The sequence below is a fragment of the Pimephales promelas genome, chromosome 5, assembly GCF_988280905.1.
Source record: "Pimephales promelas chromosome 5, fPimPro1.hap1.1, whole genome shotgun sequence".
NCBI lineage: Eukaryota > Metazoa > Chordata > Actinopteri > Cypriniformes > Leuciscidae > Pimephales > Pimephales promelas.
Window position 1 is genome coordinate 8,068,407 of NC_142773.1, and position 26,248 is coordinate 8,094,654.

Below are 26,248 nucleotides of genomic sequence, written 5' to 3' on the forward strand. Positions count from 1 at the left end.
CCTCTGCTCTCCTGCTCTCTCTCTCTCTCTCTCTCTCTCTCTCACACACACACACACACACACGCGCGCACACACACACACACACACACACACACACACACACACACACACACACACACACACACACTTCTGTGCATAGAGATCATTTTGGCCACTGGAATACACACTGAAACTGATTGATTACTGATTGATTTTAAAAGAAAGTTGAATTCATTTCATAAGACACCATGTTTGATGATACATTTGTATTAAATCATAAAACATTGAATCAAGAAAATTAAAATAAAATATAATATAATAAAAAACTTTATGGAAAAATAAAACAATGTTGAGCCCTAATTAAAAGGTTACTCTGTTAATAGTGTTTTATTGTGAGCAAACAAATTATGATGATATTTTTGGCCATATCTCCCAGCTTTTGAATCGTGAATCATTTGTCCTAATACAAAACAAACGGATTGAATTTATAATAAATACAAACCTCAGGATGTCAGTCATTTACAATATCCAGCATCTTATAATAGTCCAGAAAAAGGGAAATATAGCAGATGCACTGTTGAAATGTCTATTTAAGAGATTTTAAACAAACAGGATTTAGAGATACATGCGGTGTAATATCCCGCTCCAGTGCAGTAGGTGTCGGTGTGACACTGTCCAGCTGTTCCAAACCCTCCTGTAAAACACACGAAGAACAGCAAAACGAAAGGAACACCTGTCCACACCTAAACCTGTCGCTCGCTGGATTTGATTTCATTTATGATTTAGAAAAAATTTCTACTGATGTCAATTTAGCACAATGCCTACCAAATCTAATAACACTCGCGGACATTTATGTGTTTAATCCTCAATCGAGACCAGCAAGAGATTCTGAGAACGACGCGCGCCGACTGACAACAAGCGTTACTGAGTTTAAAATACTGATAAATTCTCTTCTTAGTGGACAAGACCGCAAGTAAGTTTAATACATTCTCCATTACAGTCATTTTATATAATTTAGGAACTGCATTTTGTTTATTAAGCGAAATTTAAATGTGAAAGTTACAGAAGGCTGTTTTTTGCTACTCCGAACAGAAGAAGAATCTGCCAGAATTTACAAACTTTTGAAGTAAAAACACAAATGTTTTATTGAGAAAGGTTGAATATGTTTTTGAAAGTTTTCTCCCATTTCCGCTTCCGTGTTAGGCTGTTGTTTGTGTGATGTGTGAAATCGAAAGTATTTTTGAAGCAGACATTTACAGTAGACAGACAGATGAAGCCTAACAACAACAATCTGCTGTTATTAAACAGAATATTTCAGTTCATAGCAATTATGATTAATAGTATTACAGTATGTCTATTATAATTCAGGGTACTTTTACTAATCAGTTATTGTGAACATGAAGTAATGATTGAATGGCAAACGATTCAACAATAATACAGATAAGATAAATATAATTATAATACAGGTAAATATGATTGTAATATATTATACTGTAATAGAGAATATAACAAATTGGGTTCAGTTTCCAACACAGTGTACATTTCTGTTCCCCAATTAATTCATATTTAGAGTCAGTAAAACTCAGTAAACAATCAGAAATGATTAAGACCATTCGGTTATTTTACATGGCAATATATTTGTTTGTAACTCACTTTATTTGCTACATAGTTTTTGCTGTTATTGATGATAACTCTTTATTCTTCAATAAGATGTTGTTGATGTGTGTAAATGTTGTGATTTGCAGGTGATGCTGAAGGATTGAGTGTTTGCTGATCAGTTTTCAGGGTCAGTTTAGCTGCAGTATGTCAGAGGAAAGAGGAAAGGACTCTCTCTCTCAGATGAGTCTCTCAGAGAAACACAGGTGAGACTGCGTCTGTTTTCACACTCTCACTTTACACTCCACTGGACTGTGTTTCCCTGTCAATAACACAACTTTAAACATTGCTCTATATTTGCAAATGCTTTGACCAACTTCAATTTTAAACTTCTTAAATTAACTCTAGCTTTGTCTATGAAGCCCTGTTTGGTCTATAGAAAATATCACAGTTAAAGGGTAACTAAACCCCTGGTCAAAGCCTGACTCCACCCACTGGCAATATTTGAAAAATGCTAAAAAATGGGCAGACCCCAGCGGAGATAAAGGGGAGGAACCGAGGGCGGGGCTGAGCGGGGGGGGGGGGGCTGCATCAGAGACCCGCAGTAAGTGACAGCGGCTGTCAGACTCTAACATGGAGAGCGTCTGAAGTGATGCAAGTAGCTTTGCAACAGAGCGGTCATTTGAAGTCCAGGACTTTTCTCCCTCACCTTCACCTGAAGTGGAGGAGGGTGAATTGTCTGTGGACACAGGGCGATATCAATTCCAGCCACTAGCTCAAACTGCGTTCTTTAACTCCAGCTTTGCGAACGCCATATGAAGAGTTTTGTCGAGTTGATGTTAATAGTCGCGCGCTCTGTAGGCATATATTCATATTGATATTTTGATATTATGTGAAAAAATCCAGCAAAATGCGCCAGCGCATTTGTCGATCCCAGAGGATTAACTTTAGCCTAACCATACATTGTGATTAAAATATACATGTTCACTCACATCAAGACGCCGCTGCGATGGTGTAGTCCATGCAGAAGGAGCAGCGCGAGCTGTGTGGTGCATGTCCATTACCATCCTGATCACTGTACTAAACACAGATAAATCTACACTAACTTGAAGCTATCCTAACTGTACTATGCTACTAACTAACTAGGCTACACAAAATAATCTAAATAACTATATAAATGCTACACAGCAAATTCTGGTTTTTGGAATAAACTCCCTGTTAGTTAAAATCAACTCAATCTGAGTGTACATGTGAGACCATCAATTAGACTCCAGCGCAGAGTTAAAATAACTCTGCTCTTGGAGTTGAATTTTTAACACTTTTTTCAGAGTTAAAATGGAGTTAAAATACTAATCCTACAGAGAGTAAATGTAACTCTAAAATTAATTATATGAACTCATTACCAGTGTTACCAGTTTAGTTTAACACTTCTTAGAGTTAACATTTATTTAACACAATATAATGTTTTGTGTGGAAATTACTACACTGGACACCATACTCTTGATTTAACGGCCTTTATTTGAGCAAATCCATTTGGTTCAGACTTGAGGAGGAGTAACCTTCAACCGCTTGCTGCAGGACAGTCGTCTGAAGATCACAAAAACAACAGCATGAGGCATAATATAATATAGCACCATTCATTATGAATGCAAAAATATATAAGCTGAAAATCACGCACATCGTGGGTCACCACTAATACGTAGCCGCCTAACGTTACATAGCTGTTACAATTCAAATCATTGCAGGCCTACACAGCACAGCACAACTATATCTTATTATCCAGGGTAACGTTAGACACTGTAATTTTATGCCTGTAATGCATTAATGCTTCAATTTCACAGCAAAACACTCATTTTAAGAAACACGGTGAATGGAAAGACGGTTAGCTAATGTTAACTCGTTTACATCGACAAAAAACCCACGCAAATAGCCATTTCAAAATTTGAAACAAGTAAGTTAAACATACGTTCAACAGCAAGTTTTTCATGGTCGTTGACGTTAGTAAACAGTAACTAGCCTGTAACGTAATGCTACGTGATGACCAAACGTGTTTGTCAGAAAATATATTTTTTAAATAGTTTTATATAAGTTACACTTTTACCTACCTCACGAAAAAGCATAAGTCCATTATTCCTTTGTGCATCGGCAGGGTCGTGTCGTGGCGCACTTCTCAAAAATAACTCCAGGTGTAGTGTTAAAACACGCTCCTGAACACCAATGAATGAACTCCAAAATACAACACAGCCGGGGAGTATCCAATAACACAAACCGTAGTCAGAGTTAAAAAAAATAACTCCAAAAAATTAACTCTTTCACACTTTTTTGCCTAACTCATGATTTTTCAACTCCTGAAATTTGCTGTGTATGCTAAATAGATGCTACAATACTCTATCCTGATCATTTTCAATACTCATCATTCCAACATTTTTTTTTTTGAGATTATGATTTTTATTTTTAATCAATAAACAACCCATATCATACAGAGATGAGAATAGAGATACATTTAGGAAGAAAAAACCCCCCAAAACACAACAACCATACACACAGAACACAACTTAAACACTGGCAGCTAACTTATTAACTGTAGAATATTCAAAGAAGCTCTTTAAGGGCAGAGGATATATTCATCCAGGAGTTTACAGTGGTCGACTTTACCTTATTGATCTTTGCAGTTGTACACTCAAGGCAAACTATGTAATGAAATGAGACTATCCAAAATTGCTTCAAATTTGTATCTAGGGTTATCCACTGCTGCAAAATAGCTTTCTTTGCAGCTTTGAACCCTGCCATCAAAACTTTTTTGTTGCAGAAAGAAAATTGGTACTTTGAATCATCATTTAATAATAGTAAACATGGGTCCAAATCCAGGTATAGACCTGTAAGATCATGCAACCTAACAGTCACATACTTCCAGAATGGTTGAATCATTGGACAGTCCCAAAACATATGTAAAAATGTGCCAGTGGCGCCATGGTTACAGGAGCTGCAGTATGGATTGGGTATATGTTTCATGCAATATCGCTTGTAAGGTGTATAATAGAAACGATGGATAGTCTTATAATGAATAAATACATGACTAAGGTTTTTAGAGGTAAGGCCAAGGTTTGTGTCCCAGTCTGGATGGAATTCTATCCAAGAAAGTTCCAAATCCCACTTTGATAGTATCTTTAAAGGCTTGTGAACACTACTGAGTAAAGAGTTATAGATTACTGAGACCACCCCACTAGGATCTTTGACAGGATTAATCCAGTTAAACATTAGCCTGGTTCAACCAGACTCTAGTTTATTTCATTTCCACATAGAGTCTGGAACTGCACCATTGAGAAACGTTTCCTTCCTTGTAGGCGGGTTCACTATTAAAGTTCAAATCTATTGGATCTGCCCAAAGTCACTCACGATCTGCCATAGCCAATCGCTAACGGGGTGTCGTGAGTGACGTATGTCACGCGCCGAAATGGCTGGAAACAACAAGTCCGAATGATCAGAGGATTATGTTTACAATAGGATTTCAGTCAACGAGCGCCGCAAGTTTTGTTAATCTAGGAACAATTATTAATTCGAAATGTATATTTTACATGAAGGACAGTGATATATTCATTCAACGGTGTTAGCTGTGTCTCATTACAAATACGCCGCTGTGGTCGTTTTCTGATCTGCCGCAAATGCTGTAGCAGCTACAGTTAATGATCAGTCTGTCTCTATCTGCAGATGTGTAATAAACAAAAATTTTTCATATTATGTCTTATTGTTTCTTAATTACCAATTGTGGTCTTCAAAGTATGTGTTTGTACATTTTTATGTGGCATTTAGTTTTTTTAGTAAAACAAATCAACCATTGCCATCTAAAACTGAAAATCAAATATCTTCAAAGTATGGTTTTTCACATTTTTATTTATGACAATTATTTTTTTTTAAAAATCACAACCAATTTGTATGATTTACAACATGTAAAACTGACACACCAACCTCCTGCACGAGTGCACAAAGGGGCTCAAAATGTTCTATTCATCACAAGAATCAGTAAATTTACAGTTGGGAATATGAGCGACTGACATGACTCCTGAGCGGATCTTCAACAATAGTTTAGCAGCCAGGACTCGGGGCTTCCGAACACCGCGAACACCAGGCTAAACAGTCCGTCCAAAATGTCACGGTCATCGTGGTGCACGAGCTGCCCAGCACAAACTTCCAAACTTTCTGCCTCCTTCACTTGGTCCTCAGTTGTGCAACAAGAGGTGAGACGATAACAATCCGGCTTTAAATTCTGTATATTCGGCAGTTTCTTTTCCAACAACGGACCGAATAGCTTTTCTCACGTCTTTCTCCGCTGCCATTACTGAACTCAAACTGACGCGCTTACATCAACGTCATCGTTCTCAGCCACTCCCTCTATTCGCTGATTGGTCCTACAAAAAATTGGTTTCTGGAAACCTAAGGATATGGAGCGATCCCAGACGTAGTACAGAAGTAAAATGAAATTGAGCGGAAGTGCGTAGGAGGGCGCAGCCAGGCTAGTTAAACATTGGGTGGTCAGCCAAAACAGAATTCCATGGCACGCCATAAGCTTTCATAGCAGATCTCAACCTCAGGTACAAGAAAAAAGAAAAGCCAGGTAGGCTGTATTCTGCTTGGATATCCTGGAATGTGCACAAACCAGTTCTGTCAAAAAATCATTCCAACTCTTGACTCGCAGTGGTTTTGACAAAACAAGATGATTTTTAAACTGCCGAGGGCTTGGTAGCTGTAGCTTGTATCAAGGGCGTGGTGAGCTGAAACTTGCGTATGTCACGAAGAACCGCAAATATCCAATAGGAAAATTCAACTGCAGTAGCCAGCGTTCAACCTGAAGAGGGCAGCACTAAGATGTTTTTACACCATATATTGTAGAAATAAAACACTTTATACCCAAATGTCAAAAAAGTTACTCGAATCAATGACCAGCCCCATTCTTACAGATCATTAACTAAAAAAAGTTGGTTTAGGGTTTAGTTACCCTTTAATAATTTGTTAATAACCTTCTAGATACTGAATTAATCCAAATAAATGACTTTAGTATTTAGATTATAAAATTATTAATAGACATTAGAAAATTACTATTTAATTCAAGTATGCTAACAAAACTGTTGCACAGACATTTCTGTTCTCTATTTCTGTCAATAAACAACACTGTTAGACCTTACCAGGTTTTTTACAGTAAAATACTGGCAACAGCCCAAATTCTGACACTATCATACCATTTTCCATTAAAACAGTAATATACCGTAGAAAACAAAACTAGCCTACAGGAATATACTGTGAATTAACAGCTCTCAAAGTCAACACTCAGAGACTGTGTTCCTAATCACACCCTATACCCTCATTCACTATTCCCTACATTAGTTCACTAATATAGTCCACTTGAATGAAAAGAAGTGAGTGAATTGAGACACTGATGAACACCTGATAAGCAGAATCACTGAAGGACAGAGAAACAAGAACTGAAAAAGAGAAACACAAGATCTACAACTGACTTCCAGCAACACAGAGTGTGAAAACAGTTTACAAACCAGTTTAACATTATTTATTTCAATGTATAAAAGTTCTTGTTGAGAATTAACAGAGATTTAATTAATAATAAAGTTTTTTGTCACCATAATGGAGATCAGTATTTGCTTTAGTAGGCCTCTTATCCCTGGACCTGTTACATTTATCTTTCTCTGACTGCTGTAACAGTGAGTTTTAAAACACATTTGTTATAGCTAGAAAAAGTCAAGAGGAAGTTGATCTGGTGTTATTGGCTTTTGCGATAATATCATAATCATTCTGGATATGTCTAATTTTCAGATCTTTTCTGTTTATACTATGTGAATATATGGGTATTTAATATGAAATTTATGTTAAGTTAATATTATAAAACAAATCTGTGAATCTACAGCATGAAATCAATATGTTGGTTAATCATGTCTTCTAAATAATATTGTAATCATATAAAACATTTAAATAATATCCTGTTAAAGTCAGACACACACAGACATCAACAATTATAATATTCATCTCAACAACGGTAACATTCAAAAGTTTCATGCAGCAGTGCATGCTGGGTTCCAGGATTTTATAAAACTCCCAGCATGCACTGCTGCATGAATAAAAAAAATTGCCACCATTGTTGAGATTAATGTGCTAAATTTTGATATCTTGGTGTTTCTACAAGACTGTAACACTGCTTTGGTTTATGTATGATATGTAAAAAAAAAAATTAGTTGTAATTAATTACTGTGGTTTCACGATGGTGGTAATGTAACACTTTTGGTTGAGGATTAAGCTCTGAATGCGTAAGAATTAGGGCTGACCTCAAGATTCAGTCAATGCTTCTCAACAACGGTGACGAGTAGAATATTCAAGTAGGAAAAGTAAATTACATAGACAATTCAGATCGTAATTTATTCAAACCGCAATGCATGATGGGAGCCATTAATGAGTTGTGATTGGTGGCAACATGTCACCACGGTTGAGATAGACAGGCTGATTATTGATATCTGTGTTCCTAAATAAAGATGAGAGTGATTTGATCAGAATATATATAAAAAATGTTAAGTTATAAGAAAAATACAGATATGCAATACAACCACAAAACTGTTGCTAACAAATTAAAGCAAATCACCTGAATAGAATTCATTTTTTAGATCAAGCATGATTATGTCATAACATAATCAACGCTATCAGATCACAGATGTCTTAATTGACAGCTATAAATCAATAACAGCAAACAAACAAAATTTAAAGTGAAAGTAAAAGTGTCAAGAGCCCAACTAAAGCAGACACTGATCTCCATAACGGTGACTTACAATTTGTGATTTTGTCCTTCAGCGATTCTGCTTGTGATCATCAGGTGTCTTCAATAATGCTCAATCATCACTAAATTAATCACTTAATTATCTCATTATCTTTAACACTCTTGAGGGTTAATTTAACACTCATATCATCCATTTGAAAGCAGGTGAAGGTGATTTACTACTAATCAAGGAACCGGCTTTACTGATTAGATGCGCATAACAATATCGTGCGATATATCGCCCAGCCCTAGTAAGAATGAATTATTTTGTAAATGAACACAGTATAAATCCTTACTAAACTGTGTGTCTGCACAAGTGTGACTTGCAAAAAAACAGCTCACAGCGTCAAAAGAAAATCTCATGTTACAGCATCAGCATACCAACTAAAGCAATCACTGATCTCTATGATGGTAACTTCAAACCAAACATTTTCAATTAAACATCTCAACAACATCTTCTATAGATGTATGACAAATAAAGCCATACTGGTTAATAATAAGTGTAATAATGTGTGATGGCTGAAGTCAGTTGTAGTTCTTGTGTTTCTCTATTTTCTGTTCTTGTTGTTCCTCTTTCCTTCAATGATTCTGCTTGTTAACAGCAGATGTTCATGCTCAACAATCTCTTACATATTCCCTTAATTATCTCACTGCAACACTGCATCAATGTTACTTTTACTCTTTGTAGTGTGGATTTTCCTGTGGGGTAGAAAGGGTTAACAGTGTAAGATAAAAAGACACTCCCACAAAATGTATTTTAACAGTAATAAACTGTAAGTTATAAAACAGGTTTATACTGGCAACACTGTTGCCAGTAGTTTACTGTAAAATCTTGTTTTTTGGGGTCACCATTGTGTTGAAGAGTAGACCCTGTGCTTCAGTCCAGGAGAAGATCTACAAACATTGATGATATGCTGCATGTTGCTTTATTTAAAAGGCACGGTCTGTTTTAGTCGCAGAATCCGGTGGAAATATCTTTATTTACAAAAGTAAATTTTTGTTGTTTCTAATTAAATAAGTTCACAATAATACCTTGCTCACATTATTAATGCATTATACAATTATATTAATACCTTGCTCACGTTATATAATGCATTATTTAGTTGATTCTTTTAAGTTGGATTCTGCAAGTGAAGTTAGTTAACTCGAGTTTTAGTCCATTTTTACAGTAAATAACTGGCAACACTGTTGCCAGTTATTTACTGTAAAAATGCACTAAAACTAATAAGTTGTATTTTTTTAGTTAACTCGAGTTTTAGTGCATTTCTACAGTAAATAACTGGCAACAGTGTTGCCAGTATTTTACTGTAAAAAAAACCTGGTAAGGTCTAACAGTGAAACACTTGACATGTTTTCTTAAATTAAAGTATTTTTTAACGTGTTTAATCTCACTCCTGTATGTTAAAGAAATTGTTAAACTAATGTGAGCCAGTAAATAAAATGATGGTTAACTATAAAACTGTAAATTGTGTGAGTGTGTGTTTCTGTGGAGGATTAGATAAAGACAGGTGTGTTTCAGACACAGTTGATCCTCCTTTACTAAAGTGTTTTCTCTCTCTCTCTGTTCTTTGTGTCATTAGTGTAAGATCAGGCTCACATGTGTCCAGCTCTGTGTCTCTGAAGAGTGATGACTCTAAAGATGAAGGACCAAACTTCAGTGAGAAAACACCATCATCTAAGAAAAGGTATTTGTGTGCACGATATTGGTAAAAATTGCATTGCGATATTTTCTTTTTCCACAATATATATTTGTGATATAAAACAATTTCTCCAGATGACTTGAATAGCTCTATTTGGAAAGAATGAATAATTCTAGTATGACTGGTTTAATCATGGAGTAAAACCACATAGAAACTAATAGTAATAGAATGTTAACTAATTAACTAGACCAGAGCTGGACAGTATCGGAGCACATTTACTTGAGTACAGTTCTTAAGTAAAATTTTGAGGGATCTGTACTTTACTCGAGTATCATTTTTGGGGAGTACTCATGACTTTACTCAAGAAATATCGTACTCTTTACTCCAATACATTTCTATCCATTAGCGTGAGTAAAAAGTAACTACTTCTAAAAAAAAAAACTAAAAAAAAATGGTAATAAGAAAAATCTCAGAAACCCTCAAATTGTTGTTTCCCTCTCAAACGTGATTGGATTGTGCAGGTGCCACTGATTGGGACAACCAATCAGCAATCACCTTCAGCTTTCCGCCAAAGTCAACTCAATGGTCAGATTTACAGTAGATAAGAGACCAAACTATGGACGAAACCATGGATAAAGATGCAGCAGGTCCATCCCGCGAATGTGCCAGCCTGTGGCCCCCACAGACTATTTCAATTTTCTGAATTTTCTGAAATTTTCTTAAATGTTAAATAAAGCAACATGGTAAAAAAAAAATGAATATGACTTGATTTTACTTTCAATTCCTTTTACATTCTCCAAGGTATTAACTTTAACATTTTCATAACTCCAAGTAGGACGTTTCTGTTCATAAATGTAAGCACTGTGGCAGTAGTAATGCAATATTTAGAAAATGTACTCTTGATACTCAAGTACTTTTAAAAACAAGTACTTCAGTACTTTTACTCAAGTACACGTCTGACTGTAGTACTTTTACTTGTACTTGAGTAAAATTTAGCAAGAGGTATCTGTACTTTTACTCAAGTAATAAAGCTGTGTACTCTGTCCACCTTTGAACTAGACTTTAATAAATGGTACCTTATTGTAAAGTGTTTCCGAATGTCTCTTGAGTTCAGTGTTGGATAGATCAGTTGTTTTAACCATTAATTAAAGTGAATCGGTTCAAAGGAGTCATTAGTTTGTGAATCGGACGTGTCATTAATGGACCACGGCACACATTGTGTGATTATCCAGGCAGTTTAGGACATCACACAAGATTTGTCTCAACACAGAAAACATTTCATCACTACATAGATTTTTTTTTTTTATTGAAAGTATGGTTTATGTCATCTGAATGTGTGGAACGCTTTTTAGAGAAGATAAGGCAATGTTATTATAGTACAATTCACAACCAGTGGTAGTTCAGAAGTTCCAGTCTTCTTGCGCTTGATGTTTAAACTGACAATACTTGCAAATTGATAAAATCTCACACTATGATGGTTAAACTTTGCATTTAATCCGCGAATCACAAGCGTTACGGGCCGGGGAGCTGCTGTCACGGAGCCTAGTAATCACGGAGCAACTACGATCCCTATAAGTGACATCGCACATCCTTGAGATGTGACTATCGTGGATGCGAACATCTCGATATCGATGCTAAATTGATACATCGTGCAGCTCTAATTATAGGGTTGTATTATTTGTCCACAGTGGTGTATGTGATTGAACTTGACTGTGTAGGGGGATTTATGAAACACAGTTACACAGGCAGACACAAGGAGACATACATTCACTATGGAAAATAAATCATGTCCATCCATCCAGCCGTAGTTATAAATGAACGAATGCACGGCTATACTGCATTTAAAGGGGTCATGAACTGGCTTTTTAAAATTTTATTATATTGTTGTCTTATGACGTTCACTTGGTTTTTGCATTCAAAAACATCAAAATGAATATGTAATAGGCTATCTCTAGCCTAGTTTTGAGCCTTTCTTTTTATGGGTGTCTCGCACTGAAGACTTGGAAGTAAACGCCCACTGCTGTGAGTGGATAACAGTTTTGCATTATAATGAGTTTCAACTCACCCGTCGATGCACTTGGGGGAAATTGTTCTGAAAACGTCCAATGTTGCAAAATGGCAACCGGAATGATTCGCCCATACATGTTCGACCCAGAGTCCGTGTGTTACACAATTCCTGTCAGATCCAATATAGACGGCACAGCACCGTTCTTTAGTCTTAATCGTCTGCAAATCCAGTCTTGTTTACAAAACTATCCTCAGTGAAATTAAGCGAACAGACGACGATGTTTTACCTCATCTGCTGGAACGTCATTAAAAATAAAGTTTATCCATGCAGTCCTATTGGAATCCAGAGGAAGCAGATGCAGCGACTGTCTTCTTCCACAACCAGGAACTGCACAATATTCTGTATTGCTCGGTAGCTCGATTCGGTTTATCATCACGAGGTAGGCATCTATGTTATTTAGCTATGCATGTAATGCGCTAATCGGTGGGCGGGGCTAAAACGGCTGTGTTGAAGTAGGTGTTGATCTTCTTCTGCGGGGGTGGTGTTTTAACCTCTTTGTCATCATAGTTCCCCACTTTGAAAAACGAGTCATTTGCTGAGGCTGGTGTCAATAAAAGCTTTTATTGGACTAACAAGGACGTTTTCAGTTCTGAAACTTACAGGATATTATTATAATATGATGACCTCTTAGATGTCAAAAGCTCAAGGAAAATATGATTTCTCAGTTCATCACCCCTTTAATTACTATTTGCAACATGAAACCTTTACAAATGAGACAAAGTATCTCCTGTAGTAAAGTGTTTTCTCTCTCTCTCTTTCTCTCTCTCTTTCTCTCTCTCTCTCTCTCTCTCTCTCTCTCTCTCTCTCTCTCTCTCTGTTCTTTGTCATCAGTGTAAGATCAGGCTCACATGTGTCCAGTTCTGTGTCTCTGAAGAGTGATCACTCTAAAGATGAAGGACCAGACTTCAGTGAGAAAACACCATCATCTTATAAAAGGTATTTTGTGTTACTCATTTTTTTTGTCATGCATTAAGATGTATCAGGGAATACCAATCATAAAACATGTTTAGATCAAATATTTGCCAGAGTATTCACAGCTAATGCTTTTCTCTGTTTCTGTAAAATATCAGTTAATATTTTATTTTACTAATGTGATTACAGGCTTCAATATGAGACATTAGACTCAGATCTTAAGACTCACAGAAACCACAAGAATTTCAAAGACAATCTTCTTGGGATCTTCCAGGTAGGAAAACAGATTTTTATGAATGTTTAATATTTCTAATAAATAAATGTTATTGAACAAAGAAATTTAGTTACATTTTTCCTTCATCTTCTTTTTTCCTTTTAAACACATTTTATCACAACTTTTATGTACATGTATTATAATTATTTAATGAATAGTGTTTATCAAAAATAGATGAACAATTTGGCTTAAATTGTGTTATTCTGGCTTTTCTATTACTTTTGTTTGAAGGATCTTGAGAGCAAAATAATCACATTTCTGAAGAATGAGCTGGAGAAGTTAAAGAAAATATTACAACATGAGAACACACAACACTTTGTGAAGGACTTTAATGAGAACAGATCCAGTATCAAATCAGCAGCTCTTGATCTCACACTACATTACCTGAGAGAGATGAAGCAAGATGAAGCTGCTGATGCTCTAGAAGGCAAGAGACTCGTAATCATCGGTCTGATTGTCTCTTATAAATGTAGGAGAGAAAATGAAGACTAAAACTATCTATTTTCTGTTCCTGTGTTTAGGTGAGCTGTTCTGCATTCATCAGCTGAAATGTGGCCTAAAGAAGAAGTATCAATGTGTGTTTGAAGGACTGGCGAAGCAAGGTGACTCCACACTCCTGAATAACATCTACACAGATCTCTACATCACTCAGGGTGGCAGTGAACAGGTCAATACTGAACATGAGGTGAGACAGATTGAAGTTGCTTCCAGACGTCATGAAGCACAAGAGATACAGGTTGAATGCACACATTTGTTTGAAGCGCCTGAACAAGACGAGGAGATCCGAACTGTACTGACAAAAGGAGTCGCTGGCATCGGGAAATCGGTCTCTGTGCAAAAGTTTGTTCTGGATTGGGCTGAAGGAAAAGAAAATCAAGATATCAGCTTCATATTTCCTCTTCCATTTAGAGAGATGAACTTAAAGGAGAAAGAAAAACTAAGTTTGATGGACCTTATAACTCAGTTTTTCCCAGAGACAAAAGGACTGAACCTTACAAGAAGGAATCAGTTCAAAGTGCTGTTCATCCTTGATGGACTGGACGAATGTCGCCTTCCTCTGAAGTTTGATTGTAATGAGACGTGGCATGATGTATCGTCACCAGCCTCTCTGGATGTTCTCCTAACGAACCTCATGAAGGGAAATCTGCTTCCTTCTGCTCTCGTCTGGATCACCAGCAGACCAGCAGCTGCCAGTAAGATTCCTCCTGACTGTATCGACCGGCTGACAGAGATACGAGGATTCAGCGACGCACAAAAGCAAGAGTACTTCAAAAAAAGATTCAAGGATGATATTCAAGCCAACACAATCATAGATCATGTTAAACAATCAAAGAGTCTCTTTATCATGTGCCACATCCCAGTCTTCTGCTGGATTTCAGCCACTGTTCTCCAGAACATTCTGGAGGAGAAGAGAAATAATGATGTGAGAAACACTCAGGCTGATGAGATCTCTAAAACACTGCAGGAATCAAACACTGAAGACACTCCCAAGACTCTGACACAAATGTACACACACTTTCTCCGCTTTCAGATCCAGCAGAGCCGCCGGAAATATGATGAAGAATACACACCAGATGTTTCCTGGGATAAAGATGCCATCCTTTCACTGGGGAAACTGGCATTTCATAATCTGGAAAGAAACAACCTGATCTTCTATGACACAGACCTGGAAGCCTGTGGTCTTGACGTCTATAAGGCATCAGTGTACTCAGGCATGTGTACCCAGATCTTTAAGGAGGAAACAGGGATCGTTCTTGGTACCATGTACTGCTTTGTTCACTTGAGCATTCAAGAGTTTATTGCAGCCCTTTATGCACATCTGTTTCTAGACATCAACAAGACAAGTGTGTTTGATCATGAGTCTACAGAACAGGAAAACAGAAATGAAACCATGATTGATTTTCTCAAGACTGCAGTGGACAAGGCGCTGGAGAGTGACAATGGACACCTGGACCTTTTCCTTCGCTTCCTCCTCGGTCTGTCACTCCAGTCCAATCGACGACTCTTTCGAGGTCTGTTGACACAGCGAGACGACACTGACCAGAGCAACAAGGGGATAGTTCGACGACTCTTACAAGGTCGCTTAACACAGCGAGACGGCACTGACCGGAGCAACAAGGAAATAGTTCAGTACATCAAGCAGAAATTAGAAGCTAATCTTCCTGCAGAGAGATCCATCAATCTGTTCTACTGTCTGAATGAACTGAACGACCAAACTCTGGTGAACGAGATTCAGACCCACCTTAGCAAAGGAAGTCTCTCATCTGGTGACCTTTCACCTGCCCAGTGGTCTGCTTTAGCCTTTGTGTTGTTGACATCAGAGGAAGAGCTGGAGGAGTTTGAGCTTCAGAAATTCAAGAAATCAGATGAGTGCCTCATCAGATTATCGGCAGTCATCAAAACCTCCAAAACAGCCCTGTAAGTCTTTTATATAATTTGTCATTTTAGCTCTCAACTGAAAAATGCATTTTATCTCTAAAAAAAATCTGGTAACACTTTATTTTATGACCCGCAAACAACTGGGTAAGTACACAGAATTTACGGTGTACGTTTCTGTAATTATAGTGTACTTCCGTGTAAGTATAAGGGAACAATATGTTAAGTTTGGGGTAATAAAGGGGTAACAAGCAGATATACAACCTGCAAATAACTTCGTGAGTACACTGAAATTACGATGTACATTTCTGTAATTATAGTGTACTTCCGTGTAGGTATAAGGGAACAATATGTTAAGTTTGGGGTAATAAGGGGGTAACAAGCAGATATACACGCAAATTATTTAATTAGTTAAAAAATAACAGGCACCTATTCTTTTAATATATTCCAGGCAAAAAATGTACGTCTGTTGTTAATAAAATGTATACTTCTGGCTAAATATGTTCTTGTGCAATGTTACAGGGTAATTTTGACATCTGTGGGTTTAAATTGTGAAAATTAAACATATATATATATATATATATATATATATGAAGAGTTCAGATGCAAAAGCCTCTAAGTGCCATTTGAAATTTTCTTCTAAAATGATAATTTTTATCAAGCTTGTTTATTTAAGTTCAGTAATTTCACTTAAATGGCAATGAATATTACCTATTAATTGTCATTTAAGTGAAATTACTGAACTTAAATATACAAGCTTGATAAAAATGATCATTTTAGAAGAAAATTTCAAATGGCATTTAGAGGCTTTTGGATCTGAACTCTTCATATATATATATATATGACAAATATCAAATTTATTGGCTTTTCTTACTAGATTACTTAATGTTAAATCAAAATTATTTTCTGTTATGATTTTAATTTAGACTGTACCTTGTGGTAATGAGTACTTACCTTATCCCATTGAATTGCAATGACACTTAAATGTCAGGGCAAATATACTGCGTAATTAAAACTTTTTTGTTGTTGTTGTTTTATTTTCTTGATAACAGTACCGTTCTCTGTAATTACAGTGCAAATAGTGTTGTTTCGTATTGCTACATAGTAAGTAGCTTTGTTACCCCCTTGTTCTGTGTAGTTACAGGGTAAGTATAACTCCTGCGGGCTGTAAATTAAAGTGGTGCTTGTTACCCCCTTTTTACCCCAAACTTACATATTGTTCCCTTATACCTACACGGAAGTACACTATATTTACAGAAACGTACATCGTAATTTCAGTGTACTTACGAAGTTATTTGCAGGTTGTATATCTGCTTGTTACCCCTTTATTACCCCAAACTTAACATATTGTTCCCTTATACTCACATGGAAGTACACTATAATTACAGAAACGTACACCGTAATTATTGTGTACTTACCCAGTTGTTTGCGGGTCCTAAAATAAAGTGTTACCAAAAATCTCCATCATAAACATGAAGTTATACCTGTAAAGCTTTTTTTTATGTGTGTGTGTGTGTGTGTGTGTGTGTGTGTGTGTGTGTGTGTCTGTGGAGACAGTTTATCATAACTTAAGACAAAATATAAAATACCATGTAAAAATGTTTGTGCCTTTGTTTTGTATCATATGATACACCAGACTTGAATGACTTATATAGAATTATATATATATATATATATATATATATATATATATATATATATATATACAGTGGGTACAGAAAGTATTCAGACCCCCTTAAATTGTTCACTCTTTGTTATATTGCAGCCATTTGCTAAAATCATTTAAGTATTGACAGAAAAATACAGAACTGTTGACATTTTTGCACAGTTATTAAAAAAGAAAAACTGAAATATCACATGGTCCTAAGTATTCAGACCCTTTGCTCAGTATTTAGTCGAAGCACCCTTTTGATCTCATACAGCCATGAGTCTTTTTGAGAAAGATGCAACAAGTTTTTTCACAACTGTATTTGGGTATCCTCTGCCATTCCTCCTTGCAGATCCTCTCCAGTTCTGTCAGGTTGGATGATAAACGTTGGTGGACAGCCATTTTCAGGTCTCTCCAGAGATGCTCAATTGGGTTTAAGTCAGGGCTCTGGCTGGGCCATTCAAGAACAGCCACAGTGTTGTTGTGAAGCCACTCCTTCATTATTTTAGCGGTGTGCTTAGGGTCATTGTCTTGTTGAAAGGTGAACCTTTGGCCCAGTCTGAGGTCCAGAGCACTCTGGAAAAGGTTTTCGTCCAGGATATCCCTGTACTTGGCCGCATTCATCTTTCCCTCGATTGCAACCAGTCGTCCTGTCCCTGTAGCTGAAAAACAAGCCCCACAGCATGATGCTGCCACCACCATGCTTCACTGTTGAGACTGTATTGGACAGGTGATGAGCCGTGCCTGGTTTTCTCCACACATACCACTTAGAATTAAGGCCAAAAAGTTCTATCTTAGTCTCATCAGACCAGAGGATCTTATTTATCACCATCTTGGAGTCTTTCAGGTGTTTTTTTTAGCAAACTTTGACTGAGGAGAGGCTTCCGTCGGGCCACTCTGCCATAAAGCCCCGACTGGTGGATTGTTGCAAGGATGGTTGACTTACTACAACTTTCTCCCATCTCCCGACTGCATCTCTAGAGCTCAGCCACAATGATCTTTGGGTTCTTCTTTACCTCTCTCACCAAGGCTCTTCTCCCCCGATAGCTCAGTTTGGCCGGACGGCCTAGGGGTTCTAGTCGTCCCAAACGTTTTCCATTTAAGGATTATTGAGGCCACTGTGCTCTTACGAACCTTTAGTGCAGCAGAATTTTTTTTGTAGAACCATCTCAAGGATGATCAGAAGAAATAGACAGCACCTGAGTTAAATATATAAGTGTCACAGCAAAGGGTCTGAATACTTAGGACCATGTGATATTTCAGTTTTTCTTTTTTAATAAATGTGCAAAAATGTCAACAATTCTGTGTTTTTCTGTCAATATGGGATGCTGTGTGTACAATAATGAGGGATAAAAAACGAACTTAAATGATTTCAGCGAATGGCTGCAAAATAACAAATATTGAAAAATTTAAGGGGTCTGAATACTTTCCATACCCTCTCTATATATATTATCACTAGGGGTGGGCCGTTATCGGTGTTAACGTGCTGCGTTAACGTGAGACTCTTGTCTGGCGATAAAAAAATTATCGCCGTTAATTCTCACAGTTGAGTTGGGAGCTGACTGCACCACGCAAGCTGACTTTCACTTTGATATTTTACCGCAGATGAAGTCGAATTGCACTGTAAGGGCCATTTAAAACCAATATATTGAAAAGTCTGTTTATCCAGACATTAAGAAAATATCAGTCTATGCATTTTATATTTAACATGAGGGAAATACACATCCGTAAAGGGGGTCGCACACCGAACGAGAAGCAGCACCGCGCCACGGCTGTTTACACCTGGCCACTTCATGCGTTTTAAGATCGGATAGCTATCTAATTTATCAAAACGATCCACTTTACACCTGGTCACATACATGTGTTGTTGCAAAACGGATATAAATCCGATCTTCAATTCCCCCACGCTATATGCAGATTTAATGAAGTGCACGTCACCGAAAACAACATTTAATGATCATCGGCTATTTTCAAAATCAGCAAAGACAGCAATAAGAGAGAGCGGCAACAACCCTGGTAAGATCATTTAGTTTCTTTACTTTTAATGAGGATTGTAGTGTTGAGTGTCTGCGACTTAATTACTTTCACTTTGATTTGCGATAGATTGGGGCGCGTTGGCTTGATAGGCGCTCAACTGCTCATCTGAGGTGATGCGTGTCGCAGCGCCGTCATACCGGATTAAAATAACATGACAATGACATATGGCCTATAACACGCTCTCACACGTTTATATTTTTTAGCATTTTTGGGAGTAGTAACATTTACATATGTGGTTTCAACAACCAGATGCATTTATACATGTCCAGTTCCGTCTGCCCAGTCCACAGTACCTTGTGATGTGGTTTGAGTGATCGGATTCAAATCCGTCTCGAATGCGTTTCGGAGGGGATTTACACCTGGTCTTTTCAAGATCGGATAAAGAAAACGTATGAAGTGATTTCAGAGCATGCGTTAATTGAATGAATTGACAATCCAACCTGAAAATCCAATAACATCAGAAATTGTTATTCAAGCAGCTGATTTCTGTATTATGCATTACATAGGCCTATGCATTCATCAGATATTTCATCCCTCTCTTTTCATTTGTATTGTAACTAAGGAAAAGAGCTTCACGGACACTACAAAATAATTAATGTCGTGTTACACAGAAGAAAAGTAGATCCAATGAGTTTAGAATTACACAAGAAAACCTTATGAAAACAACAACAACAAAAACTGATTTAGTTATTATTTCGTGCTGTTTGAAACTAGGGTTGACAATAGAATAAAATACTTATGATTACTCATAATAATATGAACATTCCAGTGTTAAATCTTGTATATTTAGGCCTAATTACAAACTACCTGCGAGGTTATTTATTTGGGTATAGCACACATAAGAGCGCCTTTGGGATAATTCAAATGAGCCATTTTAAATCTAGATTAAAGATACAATACCTAAGATTTAGATGCCGCTAGAGGGCGCTACATTCAAAACAACAACAGCGGCTTTGCTTGATGACGACGTGGAGGAACGCGGAATGATGGGAACTGTTGTTTTCAACTCCACTGTGGATAAATCAGTCAGACAGGAATCGAAAATTAGTTGCCATGGATGAGGTAAAGTTCGATATCTATAAATGTTTCGTTTAATGACATGCTTGTTTTTCGTTAAACTGAAAACCGCAAGAGAAGTCAGGTTTAAAAGTAAATTAGTTATCACAGATGTTACTGTCCGAGTCACTGGACGAAGCTATGGTGGAGAGGGTTTGAAGGGGCAGGTCTCTTGCAAGGAGTTGACGTGGCTGGTCCTCCTTTTTGGTAACTTTATAAAAACAAAAAATCATGTACATTTGACACATATTTTCATGTCGTGTATGTATTCAGCCACAGCTACAGTTTCACAAAATTAACGTTAAGGGGGTCGCACACCGGGCGAGAAGCTCAGCGCCGCGTCGCACCACATATTTAAAATTCTAACACATTGTCTATAAGTGTACACATACCGGCGGCGCCCAGCAACGCCTCAGGACCGTGTTCAAAATCCTGCTGCGCCACAGAGTGCCATTTACATAGTTTTGTATCAAATTTTAATTATTTTTGTCTCAAATCGTTGCTAATGGATCCTGACTTCGCCCTATATGCTTCAATATGCATTTAGTTTTGTATTCATTTACAGAAATCAGCTGCTTGAATGACAATTGCTGATGTTATTAGATTTTTCAGGTGAGATTCTCAATTCATTCAGTGAACGGATGCTCTGAGGTAAAGTTTTCAGAATGCAGACTCAGCAACGATTGTATTTAATTGTACAGTACAATCATAACATAGAACAGACATTATCTTAATTTCCTGTCATTAAACATAACAATATTGCTGTCATAGGCTACACTGATGAGAAAGTGCGTGTCCGGTGTTCGATAACGTTACTGTGGAGTTGTCCTAAACGTGGCGCGGCGCTTCTCGTCCGGTGTGCGACCCCCTTTACAGCCAACAGATCACATTCCGAGAATAAATGAAAAGAATAATTGTGCTCCATTCCGTAACAAATGCGCGAAACAAGCTTATGTTTGTTGCTTGATAGACGCTAACGCACAACTACAACTACCGCATTTGTCCAGGACTACACGTAGTACGAGCTGAAACTGAGGTAAGCGGATATGACACGATTGACTCGCGACTCCCAGCTCACCCCTGCTCACACGCCCCGTTTCTTTGGTTAAAATCTCAATTTTCTTGCGATTTAAACATTGTTTGAAACATTTGGAATATAGTAAGTTATCATCTTAACTAAATAGATAACACTGGCCTTGTGATTTTGGTATATTTTAATGCAAAAATCTTAGGTATTCCACCTTTAATCTAGATTAATTAATTAGGCCAGTGTTATCTAGATTAAAAAAATTAATCTATGCCCACCTCTAATTATCACATAATCATACTTGAGGAAGAAAAAACAAACAAACATATTTTATTCATATTCCCAAACTGGGGGGTAGAATGTAATTTGGTACAGGTGTTATTTATATTTCCAAAAAGTAAAATGAAACTCTGAAAAGTTATAGTATAAAAAGTTATAGATTTTTATTAACTCTCTAATATATCGGCATCAGCCATTGGTGATGTACAATTCCATCATTGTACAAATACAATTTCTTAAGTTTAAGTAATCGTAGCTTTATCTAAATCATTAAATATGTTGTGTCAAAAAGACATGTACATGTAAATGGAGGTAGTTTTAGTATTATAGTGAAAGGCCTTTAACTTGCCATAAAATTTTGAACTGTCTCATATAATGGTATCAGTGCAGTCAAGTCAATAATATTGTTGAAATTAAAGGGTTAGTTCACCCAAAAATGAAAATTCTGTCAGTATTTACTCACCCTCATGTTGTTCCAACCCCGTAAGACCTTCGTTCATCTTCGGAACACAAATTAAGATATTTAAGATATTAAGATCGCTCCTGCATACAGTCCATAGGCTTCTTGAAGGACTGGCTCTTGCTGTCCCCGAAAAGTCATTAAAGACATCGTTAAAATAGTCCAAGTGACTACAGGTGCTCAATCTTAAGTTTATCAAACGACGAGAACACTTTTGTGCGCAAAAAAACAACAAAAATAACGACTTTATTTCAACTATTCACTTCCTTCTCCATGAGCCTGTAGTCATTTAACGTAGTGTGATTGCGTAGAGCTACGTCACATGTAGGCTCACTATTGGCCGACGCTGGTCATGTGTGTGTGATGCGTGTGACATACAATAACAGAAGCTTACGCTATTAAGCTAGTAACCTGACTCGCGCAGAGGGAGAAATAAACGAATAGTTGAAATAAAGTCGTTATTTTTGTTGTTTTTTTGCGCACAAAAGTGTTCTCGTCGTTTGATAAACTTAAGATTGAGCACCTGTAGTCACTTGGAATATTTTAACGATGTCTTTAATGACTTTTCGAAGACAGCAAGAGCCAGTCCCTCAAGAAGCCTATGGACTGTATGCAGGAGCGATCTTAATATCTTAAATATCTTAATTTGTGTTCCGAAGATGAACGAAGGTCTTACGGGGTTGGAACAACATGAGGGTGAGTAAATACTGACAGAATTTTCATTTTTGGGTGAACTAACCCTTTAAGTAGGGGTGCATGATTCAGAAAGTGTCATGATTCGATTTGATATCAGTTTGTAGGCTCAAGATTCGATTAAAAAAGCGATTCACAGTACATAAATGTAGTTTACTTTTTCCTATTTGATGGACTGCAGTAGGCATACAATTTAAAAGAAAAGAAACACACCAAATCAAATGTATTTTGATATTACATTATATGTATTCATACAAAAATAAAAACTTTTACAACTTAAAAAGTGTACATATAAGTGTACAAATACATATAATTTAAGTTTAAAATAATAAAAAAAGCTTTATATATTTAGCTTTAAAGTACTTAGTTAGACCAAACAAACAATCATGCTAAATGTGGTTAAGTACTTCAGCTACCAGGTTGACTGTTGAAATGTGAACTCGACTGGGCACACTGAACTTCCTAAAAAATATACTAATGTCATAGAACCCTTGCAAAATTCTATTAAATACATTAAAAAAGCCGCCGCTACTGGTAACATCTATGGTTATATTGTGTATATATGTTTAGATCCAGTAAAGTCGTGTCGTAGGCGTAATTTGCTGCTGTGACGGATGGGACATGTCCTCGCCCCATTTTCTCAGGACTGATATTGTCCCCCACCAGTTTTAGAAACATTGCACAGATGAACCTAATACAAAAAAATAAAACGTCTTCAGTTAACTAGCAGAGCATTTACTTAGTTCACTATTAAATAAAGACCTAGTGCTTAAATCTGTTGTTTTTGAAATCATGCTTAGCTCTCATTGCCGCTGCTATCAGTGTCATGGATACAGTTGTTCTCTTGTGGCGCGCGCATCACATCAGGTGATCGGACACACTCTATTTCCAGTGAAATCACAAAATAAAAATAAAATGCACACAAACGTGTCCTTGCTTGATATAGACTGTGACCACTGATGAACAGATTCGGCTTTGATGACAGGGAGAAAAAAAACTGTACGAGTGCGGATTAGAACCCGTAACTTCTGACACGCTTGGCAAAAAATCTACCACAAGACCATGTAAGAAATCAAAAAAAAAAAAAAATATATATATATATATATATATATATATATATATATATGAAGAGTTCAGATGCAAAAGCCTCTAAGTGCCATTTGAAATTTTCTTCTAGAATGACCATTTTTATCAAGCTTGTATATTTAAGTTCAGTGATTTCACTTAAATGGCAATGATAATTACCTATTAATTGTTATTTAAGTGAAATTACTGAACTTAAATATACAAGTTTGACAAAAATCATCATTAAAGAAGAAAATTTCAAATGGCATTTAGAGGCTTTTGCATCTGAACTCTTCATATATATATATATATATACACACACACTCTCTAAAAAATGCTGGGTTGTTTTAACCCAATTTGGGATAAAAAAATAAATAAATAAATGGGCAAACCCAGCCGTTGGGTTACATTTTTAAATTACATTTTTAACTCAATGGCTGGGTTTGTCCATATTTAAAACAACCAAGCATTTTTTAGAGGGTATGTGTGTGTATATATATATATATATATATATATATATATGTATGGATATGTATGGATGTGAATTGATTTTTGGAATTATATGAATCAATTCTGAATCGGTAAAGCTTGAATCGCGATACAAATGTGAATCAATTTTTTTGCACACCCCTAATATTTAGTGTCCCCTGTTAACCTTCTTAGACTTAAAATACTCCGTCATTAATGGTTATATAATTAAAATCAATACATGATTCTAAACTATTGAGGATCTTATTTTTTTGTACACTCACCAAAACCTTGTGTTTTTGTCAAATAAACTGGGTGCGCTTTCATCTCACTCTGTCTCCGCAAAAAACTGTAACTCAGTAAATACTTGTCACAGAGATTCTCTTATTTTAAATGAAGCAATTTATATAAAAAAGCAACTATTCTCAGTTGATGTAATCTGTATGAAAAGAGAGAGATGTCGGTCTTTTTCCTTTCACCTAATTATACCGTTGTATGACATGTTAATGTGACCCCGCCCACTGAGAGTGCGCACTATTCAAACGCTAATGTTGAGGCAAGCCATGAAAACACCCACATCAGCTGGAGATAAAACATCCAGTTTATCACAAATCTAACCTTTACCTCGTCTTGCTGCACTGTGAGGAATAAAACTGTCATAATAATCCTGGAAAACTTACCTCAGTTACCTGTTTCATTTCGAGGAGCACGGATTCAGCTGATGCAAGTCATTTATTCTTAAGTGCTTTGTTCTAATCGCGTTATGAATAGTGTCTGTAAACTGCACAAAGACTGTTTAAATATTAAATGCGCGCACAGACAGACGCTCGCGCACTGTGTTCATTCACTTTCACTCCTACATTAGTAAGACCTATAGGCCTATAGACTACTGAGATTTGTTCTATACAGATCTGTAAAACCAAAAAGACTCTTTAAATATGAATCGGGAATGTGGGTGTGTGAACGAACAAACACACAGATGCATAGCCTACTGTTACAGGCGAAATAGATTATCAAGTTTTTACTATAAAATAGACATCAAATAAGCTTTAAGGCCATTGAACACTGAGTACGAAATTTTCGTACGCGTTTTTTCGTGTCCGTCAGCCTAAAAATTCGTCACGCACAGAAACCTTGCACACTGAGTCCGATGCGTATTTATTAAACCTTTGTGGGAAAAAACGCATAAATACAAAATGAATTTGTCAAGCAGTGAGGATGATTTTGTTGTCCTCTCTCTTATTGAAAAGAGAAGAGAAAATATTACGTCCATCCAATCCTGAAATTGCGGCGAGAGGAAGCACCTCCTTATCAATTTATCCCGAGTGATTTAAAATTTACCTCAGAATGTCAGTGGGACAGTTTGATGCTTTGCTTGCGAATCTGGAGCCACATTTTAAAAACAAGACTACCAATTTCCGTGAACCAATCGATCCTGAACAGAGACTGGCAGTAGCCATGTTTCCATCGACACGTTTTTATCCGAATTAAGTGATATCGAATGAAAAATGCCTAATGGAAACAGTAAAATTCGATGAAATTTCATGAAAATTTACTCAAATGAAATACGTTCGGTCTCATCGGATTTTCTCTTGATCGATATACGGCTAATGCGATAAAAGCTGATGGAAACGTTATTTGCCGAATAAATAATGAATTGCGATTAAGTTTTATGCCCTTTTATGGTTGCAACACGTCAGAAGACGAGTTCATTTCCGGCCAGTCTGTTTGCGCACACATGGCGGATGTCAACAAAGACAGATGTAAGTGGACAAAGCAAAAAGATGCTTCAACCAAAGGGTTTCCGTGAACCACGATCTCCCAGAACTGATGGAGCGCTGTCGTTCCCAAACCACAGT

The 26,248-nt window shown here is 36.8% G+C and overlaps 1 protein-coding gene across 9 annotated transcripts in view; it reads left to right on the forward strand.

The window, feature by feature from the left end:
• The first annotated feature begins 688 nt into the window (after positions 1 to 688).
• Positions 689 to 26,248, forward strand: part of LOC120475749 (protein NLRC3) — a 35,579-nt gene continuing 10,019 nt past the window's right edge. For 3 of the 9 annotated variants that reach the window (XM_089130878.1, XM_089130885.1, XM_089130886.1), the window contains exons 1-8: positions 689 to 952; positions 1,039 to 1,105; positions 1,725 to 1,841; positions 9,967 to 10,071; positions 12,926 to 13,030; positions 13,196 to 13,280; positions 13,512 to 13,707; positions 13,802 to 15,698. In XM_089130878.1, the coding sequence (XP_088987004.1) occupies positions 1,783 to 1,841; positions 9,967 to 10,071; positions 12,926 to 13,030; positions 13,196 to 13,280; positions 13,512 to 13,707; positions 13,802 to 15,698 (2,447 nt within the window). In that variant the 5' untranslated portion in view covers positions 689 to 952; positions 1,039 to 1,105; positions 1,725 to 1,782. The remainder of the gene's footprint in view (positions 953 to 1,038; positions 1,106 to 1,724; positions 1,842 to 9,966; positions 10,072 to 12,925; positions 13,031 to 13,195; positions 13,281 to 13,511; positions 13,708 to 13,801; positions 15,699 to 26,248) is intronic. The other 6 variants (XM_089130880.1, XM_089130879.1, XM_089130881.1 and 3 more) reach the window with 6 other exon arrangements.